Source organism: Colias philodice, chromosome 20 (genome assembly GCF_061535455.1).
Source record: "Colias philodice isolate Cphi_HAF_F1 chromosome 20, ilColPhil1 Martin Lab GWU primary, whole genome shotgun sequence".
NCBI lineage: Eukaryota > Metazoa > Arthropoda > Insecta > Lepidoptera > Pieridae > Colias > Colias philodice.
Genome location: NC_143105.1, coordinates 9,415,077 through 9,438,601, shown reverse-complemented (window position 1 = coordinate 9,438,601; position 23,525 = coordinate 9,415,077). Strand labels below are relative to the sequence as shown.

The following is a 23,525-nucleotide window of genomic DNA, read 5'->3' as shown; positions in this document are numbered from 1 at the left end:
TGTTTTCATATACTCACAGTTGTCTATTGTCAATTACTCTTTCTTTACATATATCATATTATTTAACTATAGAAACCTGCGTGAATTGAAACAATGGGGAAAAAAAATAAAAAAAACCAACGTTATATAAAAAATATTTATTACAAAATAGTCTTACATTACTATACATTTAAATGTATATTACAGTTGGCAGTGTTATAGAGTCAAATAAAATGTAGGTAACTTCAGAATTCGTCTAAGGCTTAACTTAATTAAATACTAGTCGGCAAGTCAAACGTTAAAATTAACAAAACACAATAAATTAAGTTTAATTTAAACTAAGGCGTAAGTTTAACCTTACAAAATAAATGGTTATCTACAATGAATCACATTTACAGGAAAAATAGGATCTTAATGCGAGCATAGATTTCAACGTCTTTCATTATCTAGACCATGTAGACCATTACAGCTTAAAACTTAGGTAACGTTTGGAGGCGTCTAGCCAAATTTGGCCGCTATAGAATACAGAGATCTTAATAATTCGATCGCTCGCGTGTCAGATTGAGTTTTTTCTTGAATAGCAACCCTCGCTTCTGCGACTGGTCTATCTACTATGGTTGTGGTCGTCGTAGTTTCTTCCGGGGCTTTAGTTTGGAACTTTCTAGCACTTCGTATACTGGGGAATGTAGTCGTGATTGTACTTGGTGTTGTTATCTCAGTCTCCTCGGTTTCTGATGTTTGCGTTGTTGGGTTTGAAAGAGAATTCACTGCTGTCGCGTCAGTGTTTAAGCTTTTGCCTCGTCGACTTTCTACAGGTATTCTGTCACTTCTTCTATATTGTGTCGATTGTATGTAATCAATATCAGGGATTGTCGTTTCAGTTGCTAGTTCTTCTTTCGCGATATCTTCCATATCTTTCTGTGAAACTGCCATAAGAGCCTCTAATAATGCTTTCTTCGATGCCTCTGCTGTAGAATTGTGATCGTCGTCACAAGTTTGAACTAATAAAAGTATTAAACGTTTAACAGTTTTTGATTTCGTTTTCTTCATAACGTTCATTAGTTTTTGGGTCGTCGTTGAGTTCATACCGCCCATGATTTCTTTCGCTTTTTCAACGACCGTATCAGCGATCGTTGTTAAGTCTTGTGATACTTCAGTTGATGTTGGTTCTCTTAAAGCTTTTCCTACTCGATTGTTTTGAATACCATTTGATGTTGTTACTTCATAATATATGGTGGATGGTTGTGCTTGTTCTGTCGTTGTATAATAAGTTGTAGATGGAACATTTGTTGTCGTTGCTAGATTGTTAGTTTGTTGAACTAATTTCGATAGGCTCTCGTCGCGGCTAGTTGCACTAAGTCCATCGTTTAATGTTATCGGGTCAATAATTGTGCTTTGCCAATTTTCGAATGTTGTTGGCCACTGGAATTCGTAAGTTGTTTTTTCAGTATCTGGCGATGTAAATATACTACTGGATATTGGTGTTGTGGTTGTATATTCTTCAGTTTGATCTTTGGCCGTTGTAGTATAAGATTGTGTCGTAACTCTCAGTGTCGTCGTATCACTGTCAGGGTATGTCGGAGCTTCTAAATCATAAGAAGGTTGCCTCGGAAGATTCTTGTCATGTATGTTTATTTGTTTGCCTTGTCTAAGAGTGTTACTCTGAGGTGCTACAAACGATTGACTATGAGCTCTCTGTAGTTCTTCTTCATTTTCTAATTCTACACTTTCGTTTTCTGGGAAATAGGTAGGAGAAGGTTCTGGCAGTGATGTGGTTGTTCTAATCTTCTTGCTTTCAAATGATTGATGCGAGTTGGTGATCGGTTGGAGCGTGGAGTCAACTACATCATCATCCCAGGCTGTAGGTAAATTTGTAACTTCTGAGTAATCATTTATAATTTTAGCGCTTGAAGGGAACCATTCGCTTCCATATGGCCTATATGTATTATTTTGCAAACCACCATAATGTGGTAAAGTATAACTGTCCCTCGTCGTTTCATCTACGTTTGGACTATTGGATAATTTATTCAATCTTGATTGCGGGGTGGTGGTGAAATAGTATGGGATTGTAGGTGTAGGTGCTGTAGTGTATGAAGCGGATATTCTTCCGCAACATTTAAATGGATTTCTGGGAGTTGTTGGAACATACACAGTTGACGGTATATCCGTCGTGGTTGGCCTTACAGTTGTTGTCGTATCGAATGCATATTCTGTAGCCAGTTTCAAAGCTTTGGCGTCTCTGAACGAATTATTAGGCTCCCTTAGTTTATGGTCATCAGAAAATCCTAAAATTTCATCGTCATCCTCATTAATTGTTGTTGTTGGTTCAGTATTTAGAGAATCATCTGTTGCGGTTAACATGTCGCCAAACGACGGTGGAGTTGGTCGGATATCAGAAAGGACTTTCCTAAATTGTACGGGATCTTGTAGGTACGCAGAGAGAGCGTGAGTAAACACTTGTGCAAGTTCCCTTATTTGAGGTGAAGTCGCTAACGAGGCCTGACTCATTTGAATCGATAAATCTTCTGCTAATTCGTTGTATGTTCCATTTGGGTCTAGTTTTATTTCTTCCAATAGCTCCGCATTATTAGCCCCTTGTCCAAATAAGCTGCTGTATTTATTTATTGTTTGACGACTAAACAAATTTGGTAGTTCATCTACAGTTTGTCCTAAGTCATCAGCAGCTGTTGTCGTTGTTGCTTCTTTGTTATCGCGCGGTGGTGAAGTTTGAAGATTATCCATGGCAGTGGCATAATAAATAGCGAGTGAATGAAGTGTCTTAGGTGTTAGGGAGGGAGGGACGACTAAACCAGGTCGATTAGGTTGATCTCCGTAATACTTTTCAGTAATCGTAGTTTGAAGTGAAGGTTCGGTTTGTCTAAATGAATCAAAATTAAATTTCTTTAGCACTCTTTGTTTACGTTCTTGATACGTTGGTTCCGTTGTTGTATGAACATCTAAACCTGTTGAAAATGTTTCGAATGTATTTGTAGATGCAGTTTCAGTTATTCTATTATCTCTTGTTGTATAAGGAATTTTTGTTGAAGATTCGAAAATACTATCTTTCACTTTAATATATTTACTCGATTGGGTTGATGTATCTTGTTCGACTGCCTTTGTAGTAGCCTCTACCAGTTTCTGTGTTGTTTCTGAATATGTTCTATTCCTTTCTTTGTCGAGGAAATTTTTAAGTAATGAGACTCCAGGCCTTGTGTAGGGTTCACGTTTTTCATTAATTATACTTGCATAACTTCTCGTATAAGGTACCAATGTTTGTCTTTTCGTGGTCGTTTCTGGTGTGTATGGCGAAATGGGCTGAGGTTTTATGTCGTAGAGCGTCGTTAGGGAAGGATTGTTTTTTGTTTTTGAAGATTTAGGTGGCAAGTTCGGACTGTACACAGGGTAGGGGCGGAAATTCTTGTTGTTATAGTTCTGAAGGTATTGCCGGTTTTGATTTTGAGCGAAAGATGCAGTCTCCGCTGCTTCTTGCATTTCTTTTATGCTGTTATAATCTCCTGCTGGAGCGGTCGTTCTTCGCGTAGGAATTTCATAATATGTAGGCAGAGTAGTTCTAGCTGGAACGTTTCCAAAATTGTTAGATATGAGTTGTACTAGATTCCGCCTTTTTTCGAAACCAGCTGGTGCTTGAACACGTGGTGTTGGGTTAATATTGAATGGTGTTTGATAACTTCTTTGTGTGGGTTTCTGTGTTGTTACAGGTGCGTCGTTTTGGAATCGCTGCCTCTGTCGAAGCAATCTTTCAGTGGTACTTGGTGTATTGACGGTTGGTCGTCTAGATTCCGTGCGGGTATTGGTGTTAACGTTAATATGCTGCAGATCAGAGTTTTTACTAAGGCTCTTGGTGATTTTCTGTGACTTTTTCTGTTCGTTGGAGTAATATTCGACGCTGGATTCGTAGAGAGCTGGGGAGGAAGCGCAGTCCACCTTGAACCACCAGTCACAGATGAGGTGCGACTGGCTGAAGATGGTGCCGTTTGGACAGAGGAATGAAATCTTGCGTGATGTGTCACAGATGTGAAAAACCTGAAATGGAAATGGAATTATCAATTAAATCGAATACTGGTGTTTCATTTCATTGATTTCAACCGTAAAACATACAGAAGTAGGTAATGTAAAATGTATTTGTACAAAATATTTTTTTTTAGAATTACTTAACTAGTTGTTTATTTTTATAATTGCAATTTCAAAATGTAATTAGTAAAACCATCGAAATATACCTGGCAGTCAGTCTCCAAGTCAGCGTAGTATCCTGTAGGCACGTTCTTGCAGTTAAATCCTGTATTCGGAATGTTGGGGAGAGCAGGGAAGTCAACACCCGCTCTGCCGATGACTCCTGTAAATGTGTTTTTATTTAATATGCTTATAATATGGTCAGCTGTTTCTCAATTATTGGTAACTATGTAGAAATATAGGTTACAGAAATTAAATTTAAAGAATTTCGAAGTTTTTAAGTACATTTAACTGACCAGTTAAAAACCCAATAAAAAGAACCTTACGTTCTTTTGTTATTATAAACTGTCAAATTGTAGAAAAGAGCCACTTTGTATGTTGTGGAGTCGTATTCTATTTTTAAAACACATAGGCATGCCGAAAAAGACTAACTTGTGTTTAACTCGACACCTAACAAACAGTTGTTTGTAATGCACCAAATATTAAACGGTGAGAACTTTCTATACCTACTTCCATGAAATACAAAAAGGTTTATCTTATATATAAAATTCTCGTGTCACAATGTTAGTCTGCATACTCCTCCGAAACGGGTGGACCGATTCTCATGAAATTTTCTGTGCATATCGGGTAAGTCTGAGAATCGGCCAACATCTATTTTTCATATGTACCACGGGCGAAGCCGGGGCGGGCCGCTAGTGTTATATATTAAAAAACTCTATTGGCACATATTACTTAACATAATATTATGATACTTATAACCGCAATAATATCATCACAAAGCTTTTTCATTTATGTAAACTTTTATAAGTTGGTATCTACTTATGAATAGCCAATTTACGATACGGAAAATTCTACAATAGATTATTAACTTTCTGTGACACATATAGCAAACTCTTTCAATAATAAAGTTATGATTATATTCGCATTTTCCTATATGTCACAATGCGCAATCTGTGAGAATCTTCACGTAACTTAACTATTAATAAAAACTCATAGGTACATAATATACCGAATTCTCAGTAATAAGATAAGAACTGGAAACCATCGCGTGACAAACATAAAAGTCAAAATGTATCATTCATGTGTATTTTTGTATATTTCTTACGTGTTTTACGTAATCTTTTCTTCTGTTCCATAATTCCATTGAAGTTGGGGTATGAAAATGATGGAAAATCACTTATCCCGGTTTGCGCGCTTACATAAACTCTATGAATTACACCTTCTATCTTTTGCGCAGTTGGCCTGTTTAAATTGAAATAAGAACCTTTCTCAAATAAATAAAATGGATATACAAATAATACAGGAAAGTAAAGTCCCATTGGAAAATGGGAATAAGATGTTTTAAAACGTTAGACAGTACCCCATGTCACTTTCTAGCTCCCTAACTATCTCCAGACACAAAATTATCCTATACAATCGCCTCGTTATGACTTGAAAGAAACATAAAAACACACTATCACATTTATAATTTAAAGTTAGCATTAGTAAGGATTACCTTGATGTTCAACAACATCTAAATCAGGCTGGCTGTCCGCTGGTATGAGACGCTTCACAAGAGCCTTGCCTTCCGTATAGCTCTCGAAGCCAGCAGCTCCCATGGCTTCAGCAAGCGCCTGGATTGACTCCGCGCTTGGCGCTGGTATGTACAGGTTTGAGTCCTGGTAAGGGACGTTAATAACTTAAAAATAATGCTAGTCATGATATTATAATTAATAAGTATTTTGTTTCGTCATTAAATTAAAATTACTGGAAAATCATTATGAACAATCAAGTTACGATAAAATATATTGTTTGTAAACATTATTTGGTGATAATCTTAATATCGTATTAAAACATACCTTTCGTCGTTGTGCTCTTCGCGACCCATCACAAACGCCTAGTGAAACTGGAATAGAAAAGTTTCTTTGAATAATAAATAGGGTCAATTTAAAAAATGTTTATAAGCAGGTGCCTACTGCCTATTAAACATCTATTTACTACATATTCAGACAATGTAAGATATAATTATTTTACTTTTGTTTTAGTTTACCATGTTGAATATTCTTTTTATAAGGAGGTACTAGAACTAGTTAGGTACTTGTTTTTTATTAAGGATCGAATAAAAATTTCTAGACTCAATTCTATTTCGAATATAGAACACAAAAAATAAAAGACCCTAACACGGTTAATAAGAAATCGTGTACAATTTATATAAACATGACACCTCGTGCTCTGAAAGTAAAACGGTTGCCCCTAGCGACCTCTGTCAACACCCAGCCAACCCAACTATGATTTGTATCGACTTTTGACCCTCGTTCTTGCAAACAACCTTCTACAGTATACTTTAACTATAATTGTTAGTTATTTTAACATGGATGCTACCTATATATTTTGAAGTTAAAATGTGTGGCGGTGATGATTTGTAGTGTAGATAATATTGCGTTTATGTATCTAAATTGGTATGTTTTCTGTAATCTGGATTTAATATGAGTACCAAAAAATGAGATTTTTTACGTAGATGTTAAATGTGCCAATATGAACAATTTATTCAAATATTGAACCTAGTATTAATGATAGGTAGGTACTCCTCTCCTATAGTAATAGCAATCTGCAATTCGCACAGCAATTCGATTTGTTAATAACTGCACGTGCTTTATAAAATTACCTAAACATTAATTTTATTGTTAAGATTAGGTAATTACATTTGTTATATTTTAAATAATTTAGAAATTAGGAACTAGACTTCGACTTACGATCATCATCTATCATCATCAACTTAAATATCCCAGAAGCGACACAGGCCTCCTATGATGAAATAATACAAATTAAAAATCGTGATAGGTATCGTGAAAATGACGATTGTAGGATGACAACAAAAAAAAATGTTACACGTAACCCAAAGATCGTTTACTGTTTACATAATAAATTATACAATTGTTGACATTACAAAAGACTTTCATACAACCGGATCTCCCAATCGATACTATTATACTGTAACAATCAATGGACAGACAAAGCGATGTAAATCGCATGTAAATAGTGATATAATCTAAATGCATGGGCGTAAAAAATTCAAATTTATTGAGACAGGTAACTACTATTCAGTTGGGTTATATAATATGGTTGAATAGATGTTTGTTATTCTTTTAAGTTATTTATTTTGCATAATGTGCTGAAAGGTCTGATGAAATATACTTAGGGCACAAGTGGATAATGTACCTACATGTTAATTTATTAATGTAGGTACTAAGAAAAACCTGCATAGTTCCCATTCCCACGGGATTTCGAAATAAAACCTATCCTATGTGCTAATCCAAGTTACCCTCTAAATGCGTGCTTTTCATTGTAATCGCTTCAGTAGTATTTGCATGAAAGAGTAACAAACATACATACGTACACATACATCCATCATCACTTTTCGCATTTATAATATTAGTAGGATAGGAGAGGATAAGCACCTTTATTTATATTAACATAGAAAATAAACATAGGCATATTTTACATTTTTAGTTATTGAAAACATTCTAACTATTTCAAAAACGAGAATATCGCTTATTTTTGCAAAAAAAATTGTTACTTTCATTATAATGTCAAACACTCTTATTTCAATTTATTACTTTCGTTATTTTCCATTACACATTTTTCTTGCTTTTTAATACATATAATTTTATACCAAAGCTTTAATTTAGTACCTCGTTAGACTGTGAAGATCTAATAACGAAAGATAATGTTATCTATCTTTTGCAAGCTTATCTTACTTTCACTGTAACTTTTGATCTGGTGACTTGACCTGGTATTGTAAATGTATTGGATGTTGTTCATTGTTTTCGATGTATTGTCGTGATTTGTTTTATGTCGAGTGAGGTCATGTGTTATGAAAGGGGTCACTCCGCTGATGAAAGTATTCAATACGCGTCATAATATGAAAGAAAATAATGAATAATCTGGTTTAATAATTATGTATATCATAAATAAGTTATAACTACAGTTAAAAACATAAACATATTGGTGAAAATTCGAGAAAAGTGTACCATTGTAAATAAATAAATTTGAATCTATTCTAAAACTAAAAAGTTTTTTAGTTATAGGTAAGTATATCTTTCTATAAAAATTTAAAATAAAACATCGTATAACCGTATTCCATATTCAGTCGAAAGCATGAAGCTGGTATATGTTTTACTTTTTTTTATATAGTTGGCACCATTTATTTTCATGTCCTAACCATTCAATCGTTATTTGTCTTACAAGAGAGTAATTGTATAACAAAACCTAGGCCATTCGACAGCCTACCTATATTGTTCCTAGAAGTTAGAACATCCCGTAATAGTCCATAGAAAGTAGATACCTATTGTTGCATTTTATGTAATGCTTGTGTAACCATTTGTGTCGTCTTTATATTGACTTGTTATATCGGTTATTATCACCCGTGATGTACTGTCAAAATATCTATTGTTTGCCAGTGTTTGGTTTTACGCGTGTTTCATGGTATTGTGTAATTTACAATGTGAGAAATACTAAATCATATTAAAATTTAAACATAGTCATTCGTACTTTAAGTTATCAAGTGGCACTGTTCAAATTGATGTCCGCTATTTCTGCCTTTATTTATCTAGTTTAATTTTTTAGGGTTCCGTAGCCAAAATGGCAAAAACGGAACCCTTATAGTTTCGTCATGTCCGTCTGTCCGTCTGTCCGTCTGTCCGTCTGTCACAGCCGATTTACTCGGAAACTATAAGTACTACAGTGATGAAATTTGATGGGAATATGTGTTGTATGAACCGCTACAAAAATATGACACTAAATAGTAAAAAAAAGAATTGGGGGTGGGGCCCCCCATACATGTAACTGAGGGATGAAATTTTTTTTTTCGATGTACATACCCGTGTGGGGTATCAATGGAAAGGTCTTTTAAAATGATATAAAGTTTTCTAAAAAACATTTTTCTTAAAGTGAACGGTTTTTGAGATATCAGCTCTCAAAGTCGTAAAAAGTATGTCCCCCCCCCTCTATTTTTATAACTACGGGGTATAAAATTCTAAAAAAAATAGAGGTGATGCATGCTAATTAACTCTTTCAACGATTTTTGGTTTGATCAAAGTATCTCTTATAGTTTTTGAGATAGGTTGATTTAACTGTAATTTATTATATTTGCTGCTACGGAACCCTTTGTGCGCGAGCCCGACTCGCACTTGGCCGGTTTTTTTATAATATGATAAACGTAAGTAGCAACTTACAACTGTCCCTTTCTTTACCTACACTCATCAAAATATTAATTACTCGTAGGTATGTTAATTTTATGCGAAAAATACTACTTTATGTGAAATATTTTTCATAATTATTTATCTTCTTCGCAAATTACACAATCATACCTACTACTCATTATTACACAACCATGATTATAGATCCAAAATTACGCTATAATTATTGAACATAAAGATTTTTCCATTTATGTTACTTAGGTACCTATACCAAAATAATTATAGTCATTAGATGGTGCATGCGACAAAGCCTAAGTTATACTTCGCCGTTTCAGTTTTATACAAGAAGAAGGAATAGAAGAAATAAATTACCTATCGTAAATAGCAAGACGAGGAAGATATGAGATTGTTGTATAGTTCTCATTCTGGTGTCGCTCCCCCTCCACCGCATTTTGATCTGAAAATAAAAATAATATTATGAGAAAAATGTCACAGAAAAGATGTGCATCAGTTTGAAAAGTTCGCTAAGAACAGCGAACTAAAATCCTTATCTATAGGTACTATTATAATATTATAAAGCTTTGTTTGTTTGAACACACTTATCTCTGGAACTTGAAAAATTCTTTCAGTGTTAGATAGCCCATGTATCGAGGAAGGCTATAGGCTATATTATATCATCAAGATAAGACCAACAGGAGCTGGGCAATGCGGGTGAAACCGCGGAGCACAGATAGTTATTTATATTCAAAATGTTTACACTCGTCAATATTATATAATAATTTTATGTGTCTATCTTATTAAAGCGTACTTTTTAGTTGTCTTAAACTGTATTTTCAATTAAATGTAATAAAATAAAATTAAACTTATTACTATTTATTTCACTCTAATTATACACAACCCCTCTGATTCCTCTCACAGATAGACGAAGAAAGTTCTAAGTCATGTCGCGCGTGTGATGATAAATCAGTCTTCACACGAGATCATTGTAGATCCTGTTTGTTTATCACGTTTGGCAAAAGTACTGCGGAAGGGATGTGTCACGATAGTTGTAACGCGTAAAAGTGAAATTTTGAAAAGCATGTTTTTTAACACGCCCGATGTTTGGATTTTAACCCATAGACTACAAGCCCACATATGAAAAAAATATGGGTCAAATGAACCACCAGGGGTCATATCTAGAACGAAAGAAGAGCAAAAAATAATAAGATTCATCACTATGCCGTCACTTGTAAGCTGTCCAACTGAGTGCAGATGAGAATTGAAAAGTACAGGTAGACTCGGTAAATTTTGGTCATATATTTTTGTACGGCATTCTTAACCATCGATAGATCCATTAAAAATAATAAGAAACCGCTCAGTGCCGTACAAAAATGTGGGTCCACCAAGTCGGAATTTTTATTTAATTTCCGAGAGTTACCGGAGGTAAATTTGGTCATTTGACCATGTACGGCATCTGTGTCATACTATTGCTATACTGCTTTTAATCCATTATTCCGCAACGCCGTACAAAAATCATGGGGACAAGGGGAAAAAATCGAGAGTTGCAATCCCCTCTCTTTCCCCACTCCAGGGGGTCATTTGACTAAGTACGGCTTCGGTTCCAAAACATTATCTAGCACTCAAAAGTACTATTAAAAGCAATGCCGTCAAAAAATAATTGTTCTTTTAAATGTATACCAATAATCATCTTAATTTCATCGAATTCTTGATATAAAGAGCTGTAAGGTCATTTGACCCTGTACGGGAACTTTTTTTTTAACATGATATTGTAAAATTCAATTGTTGTATAGTATTGCCGTTCAAAAGAAACCGTTCTAAAAAAAGTTATAGAGAAATGCAAACCCAGAAATTTTGTTAAAGTTTAAACATCGTAGATTAATGAAATATAATAGTTTTCTACACTTTATTAGTTGTTTTAAATAGTATTAACATAGATAAATTAGGAAAAAACGATGCCGTACATTTTTGTGCAGACCACATCTTTTAGGCTGATGAAAGCGACGAAAGCTACAATTTTAAGGGTGCTTTATGGCCATTTGATACAGTACGGCATTAACATATTTTTACCCAACTACGGCAAAGCAAAAGGAGGGTTATGGTTTTGACAGGTCATGTATGTATGTTCATCTATTCCCTCGTAACTTCTAAACTACTTATCAGAATTCGACAAATGACATATCATTAGAAGCGTCTGAATTGTTCACTGGATAATCAGTGACCAGCTAGCTAAAGGCTATATGGGGTTTCACAAAATCTAATGTGGCGCCCTCTAGCGGACAAAACATAAACGGTCTTACTTATAAAATGTTACCCATTCGCTAAGCAATGGATTAGTTATTGCAATAACCTGTCTTGTTTTTATGAATGACGTTTCATGTGAGCAAGAGCAGGACACAGCTATGGTAGGAAATGGTTGAAATTTATCCATTGTTTAACTTTTTATAAGTAAGGCCGATAGAGTAAAAAAATAAAGTTAAGATAAATATGCCGTGTTTGGTATCATTTGAAAGCGCTTTACTTGTACATTTTGAATATGTATATATTACTAGCATTTGCTTGTGACTTTACCTGTATTCATGGGCTGATTGAATATAATTCACATCTTTTCGTTTATAGCTTTTTTATTAGTTCATCAATTTAACGGAGTCCATTCCACTTGACTCCGACTTTCCAAGGTGATAATTAACCACCTCGAGCTTTTTAATATTAATGTATATTTATATTTTATTAGAAAAATATAAAGCAAACATTTCGTTATATGGATTTTTTCTTTTTCAGATTTTTCCCCTTTGAACCAACGAAAATGTACGGCACATGAAAAAATATTATCTATGCATAAAATACTTTAAAAATAAATTTATTTCGTGTTGTGTCAAATGACCCCCTGGAGCGGGGAAAGAGAGGGGATTACAACTCTCGATTTTTTCCCCTTGTCCCCATGATTTTTGTACGGCGTTGCGGAATAATGGATTAAAAGCAGTATAGCAATAGTATGACACAGATGCCGTACATGGTCAAATGACCAAATTTACCCCCGGTAACTCTCGGAAATTAAATAAAAATTACGACTTGGTGGACCCACATTTTTGTACGGCACTGAGCGGTTTCTTATTATTTTTAATGGATCTATCGATGGTTAAGAATGCCGTACAAAAATATATGACCAAAATTTACCGAGTCTACCTGTACTTTTCAATTCTCATCTGCACTCAGTTGGACAGCTTACAAGTGACGGCATAGTGATGAATCTTATTATTTTTTGCTCTTCTTTCGTACTAGATATGTCCCGTGGTGGTTCATTTGACCCATATTTTTTTCATATGCGGGCTTGTAGTCTACCACTTTAAAGAGACAGATTTAATTCAAACTTTGTATACTTGTAGACCGTATAATCATTTCGTGAGGTAGAGCGTGTTTAATAGTTTTTTAAATTACATAATTTTTATGGTGTATATTTTTACTAATCCTTCTATCCTAGTGATGCTTATTGCGCACGTTTTAACAGAAAATTCTGTATGAAATACGTCAAAATCCTGCCTTATCTCTCACTATCATACACATATAATATGTGTAAAATTATACCATAATTAATACGGTGAATACTGTACATAATATTGTATTAATGCCTTCCTTGCAATTATTATATGCCCATGTCTACATTGTTATTCTAATCAGCTCTCTTTATTACCTACTGCCTCAATCAAATAGTTTTTTTTTCTTTTAAAAGCTCTACTTTTAATCGCAGTGAATGTACAATATTCCAATTAAGCATGTTTACAGAATCAACTGAGAGCAAATAGACAGTTTTACATAACAGCGAAAGCACTGCAGATTACAGAGGCATCTTCATGTAATGTCAGAGAGCAGTACAAACGTGTAATTAGCTATGATTTCAATGAACTGCTCTAAAATAGGCTTCTGGATTACGTCTTGCTTGTTGCGGCATACGAGATTTATGGTAATGGTTGTTACAATTGTTTATGAACAAATGTTTTTAAACTGAAACTTCTTTAGGCACATTGAGAGTAAAACTTCAAGGTCGCGTCATGGCAATACCGTCACGTCATGGAGTCTGGCGACGATTTTGGTATCTTTGAATCTTGCTAATGAAGTTTCACTTCTGACACATGTCACACACACGCTCTTTTTTATATAAAAATTCATACGAAAATATGAAATTAAAAGCATTCGGTCAGTCTCTTATAGTCAAATGTAACAACTGTAAAAATAGTAGTCTTAAAAATTTTTTAAATACTAGTTTTTGGTTTATCAATTCAAAGGTCAGTTTTCTTTTCTGTAGGCTCTAGCAAAGCTCCGACATAACCCACTGCTCCCTATGCAAGATTTCCCCACTTAAAAAAAAGGCTCTATCAAAGCTCTATTTAAACGTCAAATAATATAACAACTTGGTGCATCACTGTTTAGAAAGGCATTCTTACCTATAAACTTATAAATAAACAGCACTTTTGTAACAAGTTATGTTGTACAAGTTTTACAATAAAACTGCAATACAAAAACAAACAATCAATCACAGATTATCTCAAAACCTAACCGGCATTTACCGCAAAAATAGTATTTGCATAACACGAAAGTCACATAACAATTTCATTAAATGGCAAAGATCAATCGTTTGTGCAGATGCGCAAGCGCATAACTAGTGGTTAGAAAGCTACTGAATAATTTGATAATTGAAACTTGCAAGTGTAGAGATCTTACTTTCTTACCTGAAGTTATGGTCAGGCTAGAAAATACGAGGAAGTGATTTTGTGAAATAAGTATGAGTATTTAACTGATAGTATGAGATAAAGAAATGTACCAAGTTAAATATAAATCTTTAATATATAAAAATGTAATTATTGTTTTTTGAAGATAAAATTTTAAATAAACAAATAAAACTGAATGTTTGTACAGATTATCAATTTCCTGTTCATATTTTAGTGATTGTAGTTAAGACAAATTAAAACTCAATTGTAAAGTAATTATGCCACATAATAATTACTTCAACAATTATTAAGTTTTAATAATGGGTAAATTTGTTAAAGTATTTATTTTGCGGATTTTTTATTTTTTTTTATTTTCTGTACTTACAATACATTGTCAAAATAGATTTGGCCAGATGTTTTGTCATAGAAAGAACGTTACATGATTTTTTTGCGCAAAAAGGTTTCTAAGAATATATGTAGATTTATTTATTGGCTCTATTTTCATAATTATTAATATTTATCACATATAGTTAACATTATAAATTAATGGTAGGGTGACTATAAGTCAGGGTCTTCGATTTTCCAATTACCCACAGCAACTAGGTTATATAGACGACCTCAATAAGTTGACAGTAATTTTACGGTAAAGTCTAGTATCTAATCCATAGATCTAATCTGTGGTAAAGTGGCATTATTATAACAATTTTCACACATGTCCTAAATGACTGGCTATTTGCTTAATGCGTATGCACTGTGCAATCTAGGTGTCGTAGGTTCTATACTGTGATAAACTAATCAATAATGTCTCTATTTGAATACAGAAAGCTGAAGAAGAAATCAATTAGTGACACAGATGCAAAATACATCTACCTTTTAGCATACCAAATATGCCCCTTTTCATCTATACTATTATATTATAAAGCTGAAGAGTTTGTTTGTTTGAACGCGCTAATCTCGGGAACTACTGGTCCGATTTCAAAAATTCTTTCAGTGTTAGATAGCTTATTCATCGAGGAATAAGTTATATATTATCACACTAAGACCAACAGGAGCGCAGCCACGCGGGTGAAATCGCGGAGCTCACCTAGTGTTATATTATGTGTCGCAACCAAGTAGCTTTAAACAGAGGTGTTTAATAAATGGCCTAAAATATATTCAGGCGGACCTTAATACAATTGCACCATTTAATAAAGAAGCTAGGCGTTCAATTAAACTTGTGAAGTCGATAAGTTCTGTCCATCGCCATTTTTCACAACATTTCAACAGATATATAAGACTTCCTAGTTACAAGACAGTCGTTGCTCAATGATTTAGTTTCCCAGCGTCGTGACGGGCAACAGGTCGGCTGATAACATCCAATTGTGTTATCAGCTATCATCAATTGTATGGTTTGTATCTTCTATTTGGTTTTGGGTCACTTGTTTTTCGATTGTTTTTACCACTTTTAATATATTTAAGAGAAGATTAAAGTAAAATGGGATTGTGTTAGTGCACCTTTTGTGGGCGTAAACTAGACTTTTTTTAATGGATTTCCTTGCAAATCGTTATATAACTTTGAAATTAAAAATTTACCAAAGGTTCAGAAACCAGTTTTGTAGAAAGCAGGTAACTCAGTAATTGCTCTTTTAAAGTTTGAACATAAGTACATATAAATTGACTTCAATATATCAATAATAATTGTGAAGCTCTATTTGATACAATTTTCATTCTGGATATTTGCAATGGTGTTGCCCTTCGTAATTTAAACAAGTACATTTTTATAATGCGGATAAAAATAAATAAATATCACGATAAGTAATTGTGCCATGATGCATTAAATAAATGACGGCTACCTAATAGTCAACAAACTCTTCAGCTTTATAATATTAGTATAGATTGAGGAATCTCAATTATATCTTATCCTAATGATTGGCCTTATCGTTTAACAAAAAGCACGCAAAACTGCGCAAATTATCGGCAGATAATCTCATATGATAATAAAAAGGTTTACCAGCAATTTAAAAGCAATAGTGTTTATTAAAGAGTAATTTTCTTGCCAGTAATATATCAAGTAGCAAGTGTATGGGCCATGAAATCATATCTACACAATGGATACTAACAATGATGGTTTGCAATCTTAAACGTTTGGTTAACTGTTTCAAATTGTATTAACGTTTCATTAAGGCTCCTCTTTGGTTATTTCAGTGCAAGGTTTTTATTTTTGATTGCGCGATAGGTAGGATAGGATAGGACACAAATATATAACCTAAGTATATAATAAATATAAAATATAATAACAAATTAATATGCTATGTTCCTTATTATCTAAATAATTTTTAATGAATGTATTCGATTCGATATCAGAATTAAAATATTTTTTTTATGCAATTCATATCTATAAAATGCTCGTTAGTAGAGTTTCAATTTTTAAGAGTCTTATTTGAGTCTTATTGATATATACCATATTTTGATTATTGAATTAGGTTGATAGGTTAGGTTAATAGGAGGAGTTGTTACATAGTAACTTGCTATTTTTTAAATTATTATTCTTTTCGTTTTCATCGCAGTCGGTTACTATTTATCCTATACTGGTATTAAAAGTTATTAAATTTTATAAAACTCCCATGAAACGATTTTAGCTTAATAAGATAAGGTCAAAAAACACAATAAACATTGGTGATGCAAAGAACAATGATGCAATATATATCCCAACTTCCTAAACGTGTTAACTATTGAAAAATAGATTAATATAGCTGTTAACCCTTCACTAACTAAGGTCGTACTGTTTCAATGTTATTGTACCCATAAATGATATAATAACAATCGTTTGCCCATCATTGTTTCAAGATTATGTTGTAGGGGTTTTATTTCTCCTTCTTCTTCTCCTTCTCTTAATTAATGGCTTCACCCAATAAGAATTGAAAGGGGTTTTATTAATTACAGGTTCTCTACATGTTAACTTTATATGAAAACAGATTTTTACATTAACAATCGTAAACAAAAAAGAGGATAGGGATTACAGTCACAGTTTCTAAAATTACATTTTCAAAATTTTTAATTTACAATTTTTATGAACATTTTTATAACGATAGGTTGCGCATAGCATTGTGCAAGAGCTATCGCCAGTCTATTTAAATTTTAAGCGATTTACACTCATACAATATTGGTATATCTAGAATATATTGACAAAAGATGATGAAGATGAAATCGGCCGTAAAGCCTTAAAAAATATAATTCTTTTATTATTATTAATTCCTGAGAAACTTTTTAAGTTCTTTGGCAAGCCTTTCAAGTCCTACTTAAAGTTAAGAGTTTGCATTAACTTGCGGTTTCTTGAACTTTGAAGTAAAGTAGTCAACGCAAAATATACCTCTTAAGAACCAAATACTTGAATAAACCGTCTATAAATCATTGCACACATTTACCAATAATGAACAAGACCCATGCACAACCAGATAAATCCCAACACCAAAGACAGAAAGTGGAGGTCACGCGCAGCTTTCGCTCGATGCGCTGGCGATAGTCCTTTCCTGTGCCTTTGTTACTTGAGAAAGTTTTCTCAGTTTGGATATTGGAATAGTGAAAATCTGTGGGATATAGGCAAATTCAGGTTTTAGTGGTAGATAAAATACTGTTCCCAAAAGCCTTCATCGCTCTGAAGTACCTGATACGTGGAAACGTACTTGAATACGATAATATAGAACATGGAATGAAAGCAAAAAAAAAAGTTAATGGCAGAAACTACATTAAAAGGAGCTAAATTTTTATACGTGTTTGATTTTTCAGTATTTTGCCGAAGGCTTATAACGCTAGTTTCAAATAGGAGCTGTATTGTTACTTACGTATTTGTGAATTCATATGGCAAGAAACATATCAAATAAACATTTACTAGAGTCTTCTAATAGTAAGTAATCTTTTTGCATCTAAAATTACAGCAGAAAAAAAACCTACATCTTGTTATACCTAAGCTTACAATTATCGATACACAGTGACCTTTATAACCAAAGGTCAGATCGGTAGCTAAAGATGTAAAAATACATTGATGGGTCCAGGCTCCGAGCTCACGGACACCACGTAATTGCCCTAACAATGGAACGCTAATCTCATTTCACGCCAGCTCATATCGAGACCATCGCATCCTGATGTTTTGTTTTATAAATAGTGCATGAAACTGTACTATTTGGCACGTTGGAATTAAAAACAAAGGTTTTTGTAGCGCGGTGTTTCATCATTTGTCTATGCTTTAACACTGCAGGGATATAGGCTTGCTAAGAAAGTTCAGTATAAGCATAGATATAGGTTATAAATCACGCTGGCCAAGCGCAGGTATGCAGATGCCGTCGTTGATGCGGCTTGACGGAATACAGTGGGGTTTTGGTCGGTAGGAATCCGACATAACCCACGGCCCTTTCCCCGGAGGCCGTGGGTTTCTATGCAAGATTTCCCCACTTAAAAAAAAAAAAGGTATGCAGATATGCCACTTAGTTTTAAGGAGGAGAATATCATTACAAAAACGAAACAATTGAGTGTAAGTTCTCTACCAATATTGTAAATTCTAAAGTAAGTATTAAGTACAGGCAGTACAGGCTGTTTTGAGTGCGTCTATATACTTTACAAGCTGTTCCGCGCAGTTTCATCCGCATTGCTCCGCTCCTGTTGGTCTTAGCATGATGATATATAGCCTATAGCCTTCCTCCATAAGTGGGCTATCTAACACCGAAAAACTTTTTCAAATGGACCAGTAGTTCCTGAGATTAGCGCGTTCAAACAAACAAACAAATAAACAAACTCTTCAGCTTTATAATATAAAATAGTATAGATATGCTGCTTAAAAGTTTTAAATATTTGTGCACATTAAAAAATATTTTATCTAAATAACCATAACTAGTATAATTAAATAAAGTGCAGTAAAACTCTATTTACCATTTATATGCGTGTAAATAGTACATAATTGTTATATTGGGTGAAGCCATTATCTTAAAGCGGTAACTTTTGACCTTGCTTTCAACTTGGTTTAAGTGCATTATGTTGCATATAAATAGATTTTTGATTGTTTATTTGATTTTTAAGTTTTTGTTTAACTGTTATTTGTGCAGTTTGATTTTGTGGCACCTTAGTACATAGTTTTTACGATTTAATTTAGTTATATAAAATATGGAATCGTTTATTTACAGCATGAATATATTTCATTCAAAAAATCACTAAGACATAATTATTGAGCGTATTGTAATTGTAATTATGTCAGTTGTTTCCAACCCTAGAGTATTTTTTTAAGTGTACGTAGTCTCATGTGTCATAACATCTCAAGAAATCAATGTATATTTCCTTCTCTCAAGCTTCAATAATTGGATCTTAATACCTTCGTAAATGTGTAGTAAATAGTTACATTATAAATGAAGCCAGCTGACCCGAGGTATAGCGATCACGATGTTAGTGGAGTGATACAATTGGTACGAGATTCGGAGTATGAGCTAGCAGCGATGATATTAAACTAAATTCCGAAAAAAAAATTGAAAATTCTGTTTAGTCCCAAAATATTAAAGTAAGAGCTTGGGAATTACTTGATGTTTTATTATTTCTATCTTTTTTTTAATTAAAATAAAGACGATATGGGCATATTTTATTGACTTTTTAGATGTTGTTTTACCTAAATTTCATCTTTCATTATTTTAATAATTTTTTAAATATAATAAAGGTTTATATAAAAAAAATTGATAGTGTTTGTAGATGTTATTTTTAGAGCTTTACCAAGGTAGGTACCAACATGTAATTTTTTTTCTATTCTTCTGAAATCATTTTAATAACAAAATATAAATGAAGATCGTCTATACTTTACTGCCCACACTGTGATTTATCGATGGGTATATCCTTTCTATTTGAAAGTGACTATTACGTAACTACGGACGGACAGATAAAATGATTTCTGACAAATCACCGCAGACGTGATGAGGTCTAAGTACTTCGATTCTATTATTTTCAACTGATTGTTCGACAATTGATGAAACAAATGAATGGGATAGCTCCCACGCCTTGGTTTTAAATAAAAGAAATGAATATTGTAATAAGTAGCATATTTAGTTTTTATATTGTAATAAGTAGCATATTTAGTGTAGAAAGTTTTTCATTTGTGGATGTTTGTATGAAGTTTTTGAAAGTAGATTAAGCCTATTTAAAAGAGTAAAAAGTAAAAAGTAATAGAAGTTACAAAATGATGTTTGTAACTTCTATTACCTGCTACCTGCCTACCTTTTTTATCAAGGAAATCAATGCACGGAGCAATGCATGTAAAAGATTACCGAAAATGAAATTGTTAAATGTCACAATTTCTAATTATTCCTTCAAAGTGTGCTTTTCCAACAATAATGTGCGAGGAAAGGGTTTATAAGGAACCAATCATATCGCTTCATTTAGTTTGAAGCGTTTAGCTTTTGAAACCAAACTATTGGTTATTTACAATCACATTCCTCGCTGCACATCTTCGCACATTTTAGGTGAAAAAGCACCCTAATTATGGTTATTACATTTTTTGCTGCAGAGAATTTATTAATGTATACTTTATTGCTCTACTAGATTTCCGCCCGCGGCTTCGCCCGCGTTTTCAAAGGAAAACCAGCATAGTTCCCGTTCCCGTGGGATTTCCGGGATAAAATCTATCCTATGTGTTAATCCAAGTTACCCTCTATATGTGTGCTAAATTTCATTGTAATCGGTTCAGTAGTTTTTACGTGAAAGAGTAACAAACATCCATACATCCATACATCCATACATCCATACAAACTTTCGCCATTATAATAGTATTAAGAATTAAGATAAGATTAAGATTACTTTACTATAATAATTATTAATCTAATTATAAATGAAAACAAATAGCGGTCTTATCGCTACATAGCTATTTCTTCCAGACAAACAGACGTACAGAGAGAAATTAGAGGAGAGTATAAGCGTGGTATAAGGATTATTAAAGGAGAGGAGAGGCATATTTAAAGGGTAAGTAGGTAGTTAAACAATTCCAAAATTCGATTATTGGGAACGTTTTTTAAAAATTAATCAATATGTTACTCATCTATTATTATAGATTATAATCGATAATCTAAATTGAGTTAACATTATACGTCACAGAAGTCAGAACCATAAACAATATGGCGCCCTTGACAGAGAGTATTGCGATGTTCATACACGATTTTGGCATTTATCAGACGTCGTGATTCACTGTATATGTGAATATTTATGTGCTCTGATTCTCTTATCTGATGCATTTTTATATTGCCTTTGATTGATCAATCCTTTTGTTATATGGCAAGGGGACATGATAGGTTTTACTAAGGGAGCACAAATATTATAAGACAGCATAAAAATTGTTTAAAAACATAAAGTTAATGTAAAAGTAAGCAAACGTGCGAAGTCCTTATGAAATTGAATAAGATGTTATTGTAAATGAATACATTTGAAAAGAATCTAAATTCATAGATAGAAGCTTAATTTACTGTTTACGGGCAGCGCAGCATAAAATTTACGAAAATACTTCGTTAATTTTATGATTTAATTAAACGACAATATGTTGTTAAAATCATTTCAGTCTGGACATTAGATATAAGCTTCTTGGTCTGGACATAGACACAGATAGAATAAAAATTGTTTTGTTACATAGAACAAATTGTTATATTAAACATCTCATCACGATAAAATATGTCAACTTCCTTTACATTTCTCAATATAAAAATATTTGATACACTTAACTAGATTATGAAATTTAGCAATAAATTACAATAATGTCGTGCGCAATCTATACATCGGCATTTAAAATGATTTCTTTAGCATTTGTAGATTACTTTCAGCTATGTATATCATGAATCTAACTCATCTTGACAATATGATGTAATATTATGTGCAGTTATAAATATTTTGCATTTAGATTTTAGATGTCATAACTCGAATTATTTAGTGAATTTATTGAAGTATCGGCTTCTTGTCTTGTACCTATATAATTATAATAAATTTTTATGTTGTAGGTACATAACTATGACTTTTAAACTGCGAAATTTAAATATATTTTTATAATGTTAAAAGGCGACCTTGTCGCTACTAATTGATCTCTGTCGGGCAATGTATGGGAGTATTTGTAGTTGATGCAGATACTAATGATAAAATATGAGTTTTGCCTGGACCAAAATTATATATAATTACCAAAGCTGTTTTATAAATGCACAATGGATAAATTTTCCTGCAATATGATGCACAAACAACTACTTTCCGATCGAAAATATCGTTTTGCAATTTGTACAAAAGCAATAACAATTCCGTAATTAATATTAAAAATAAAAATCAGATAACAACAAGTAAATGTTCCAGAGTTTGTTGAAATCTCATATAAAATGATTTTTAAACAATAATGTTATAAACAGACCAACATAACCTTGACCAACAACTTTCCATTACGTAAAATTGTATTTTAATTTTGAGAACGTTGTTTGTTTGAACTTTGTGTACAAAATTATGATATTTCGAGACAATAGTTTGCGTTAATTATAAGTCACTTGATTATGCGGTCAAGTACGTCTGTTTGTTATTGTTTTACACTTTTATTCAACGTTTCAGAACATGAGGCAATATAATATCATCAATACCTACTAATATATTAAAAAGAATGTCCGTCTGTAGGCTTTGCTTTCACGTAAGCCACAGCCGCAATTTTAGAATTTATAGTGAAATGGATAGTTAAATAATTATTAATTTGTAAAATATTTCATATTGGACTCAGGATTACTTTCTGAGTTTGATAACAGTCCCTTCGCCTGCGTGGATGTCTAGATATGCGTGGATCTAAAGGTAATTGATTATTTTAAGTATGTACCATAAAAATTTGGAACATAAACGTGAGAATTATACAAAAATTATCATAATTATGTATTCTTGCAGTTTATTATGTAAATCTCTACATAATATAATTCGTATTTATAACAAAATTTTATAATTTAAAATACCACAGATATTAATACTACAGAGTACATAAAATTGTAGAGCTTTTAGCAAACATGCTCAAACTTTAGTCAATAATACAGACTATAACGAGTCATTACATCGTGACTGTCAGAATTAGATACCAATAGATGATGTCTTAAACCCCCATAATTAACCGTGGGAATCATTGTTTAGTATTGAGACATCGTGATGGTCAGAAATGTTTCATATTGGTTCATTGTAGGAGTACATTTACGGTCTTTACATCGATAAACAAAAGTACATTGATATGATAATCGAAATGCATGATTTTTTTGCAACTGCTATATATGTATTTATGGACTATGTTCTTCCAAAAAACGTATTAAAATCTATAGATTCAATATTTATTCAGTTTATTGATTTTTTTTTAATTTTTCGGTAAGTTGCGGCGTTTGAAGCGTGTATAAATTTTATTCTATTTTACGGTTGAGTCATGTCAAAGTTTTATTGGTATTTAATTGCTACTGTACAGTTCTAATAAACGATACAACTTGTA

At 32.9% G+C, this 23,525-nt stretch overlaps 1 protein-coding gene across 1 annotated transcript in view; it reads right to left on the bottom strand.

Moving 5' to 3' along the window:
* Nucleotides 1-124: 124 nt before the first annotated feature.
* The window catches only part of LOC149479648 (uncharacterized), a 43,687-nt gene continuing 20,286 nt past the window's right edge, over nucleotides 125-23,525 (bottom strand). The window contains exons 3-7 of the mRNA XM_089708047.1: nucleotides 9,720-9,804; nucleotides 6,009-6,055; nucleotides 5,666-5,828; nucleotides 4,218-4,333; nucleotides 125-4,023 (exon numbers count right to left, since the gene is read on the bottom strand). Of these exons, the coding sequence (XP_089564173.1) occupies nucleotides 478-4,023; nucleotides 4,218-4,333; nucleotides 5,666-5,828; nucleotides 6,009-6,055; nucleotides 9,720-9,798 (3,951 nt within the window). The 5' untranslated portion in view covers nucleotides 9,799-9,804 and the 3' untranslated portion in view covers nucleotides 125-477. The remainder of the gene's footprint in view (nucleotides 4,024-4,217; nucleotides 4,334-5,665; nucleotides 5,829-6,008; nucleotides 6,056-9,719; nucleotides 9,805-23,525) is intronic.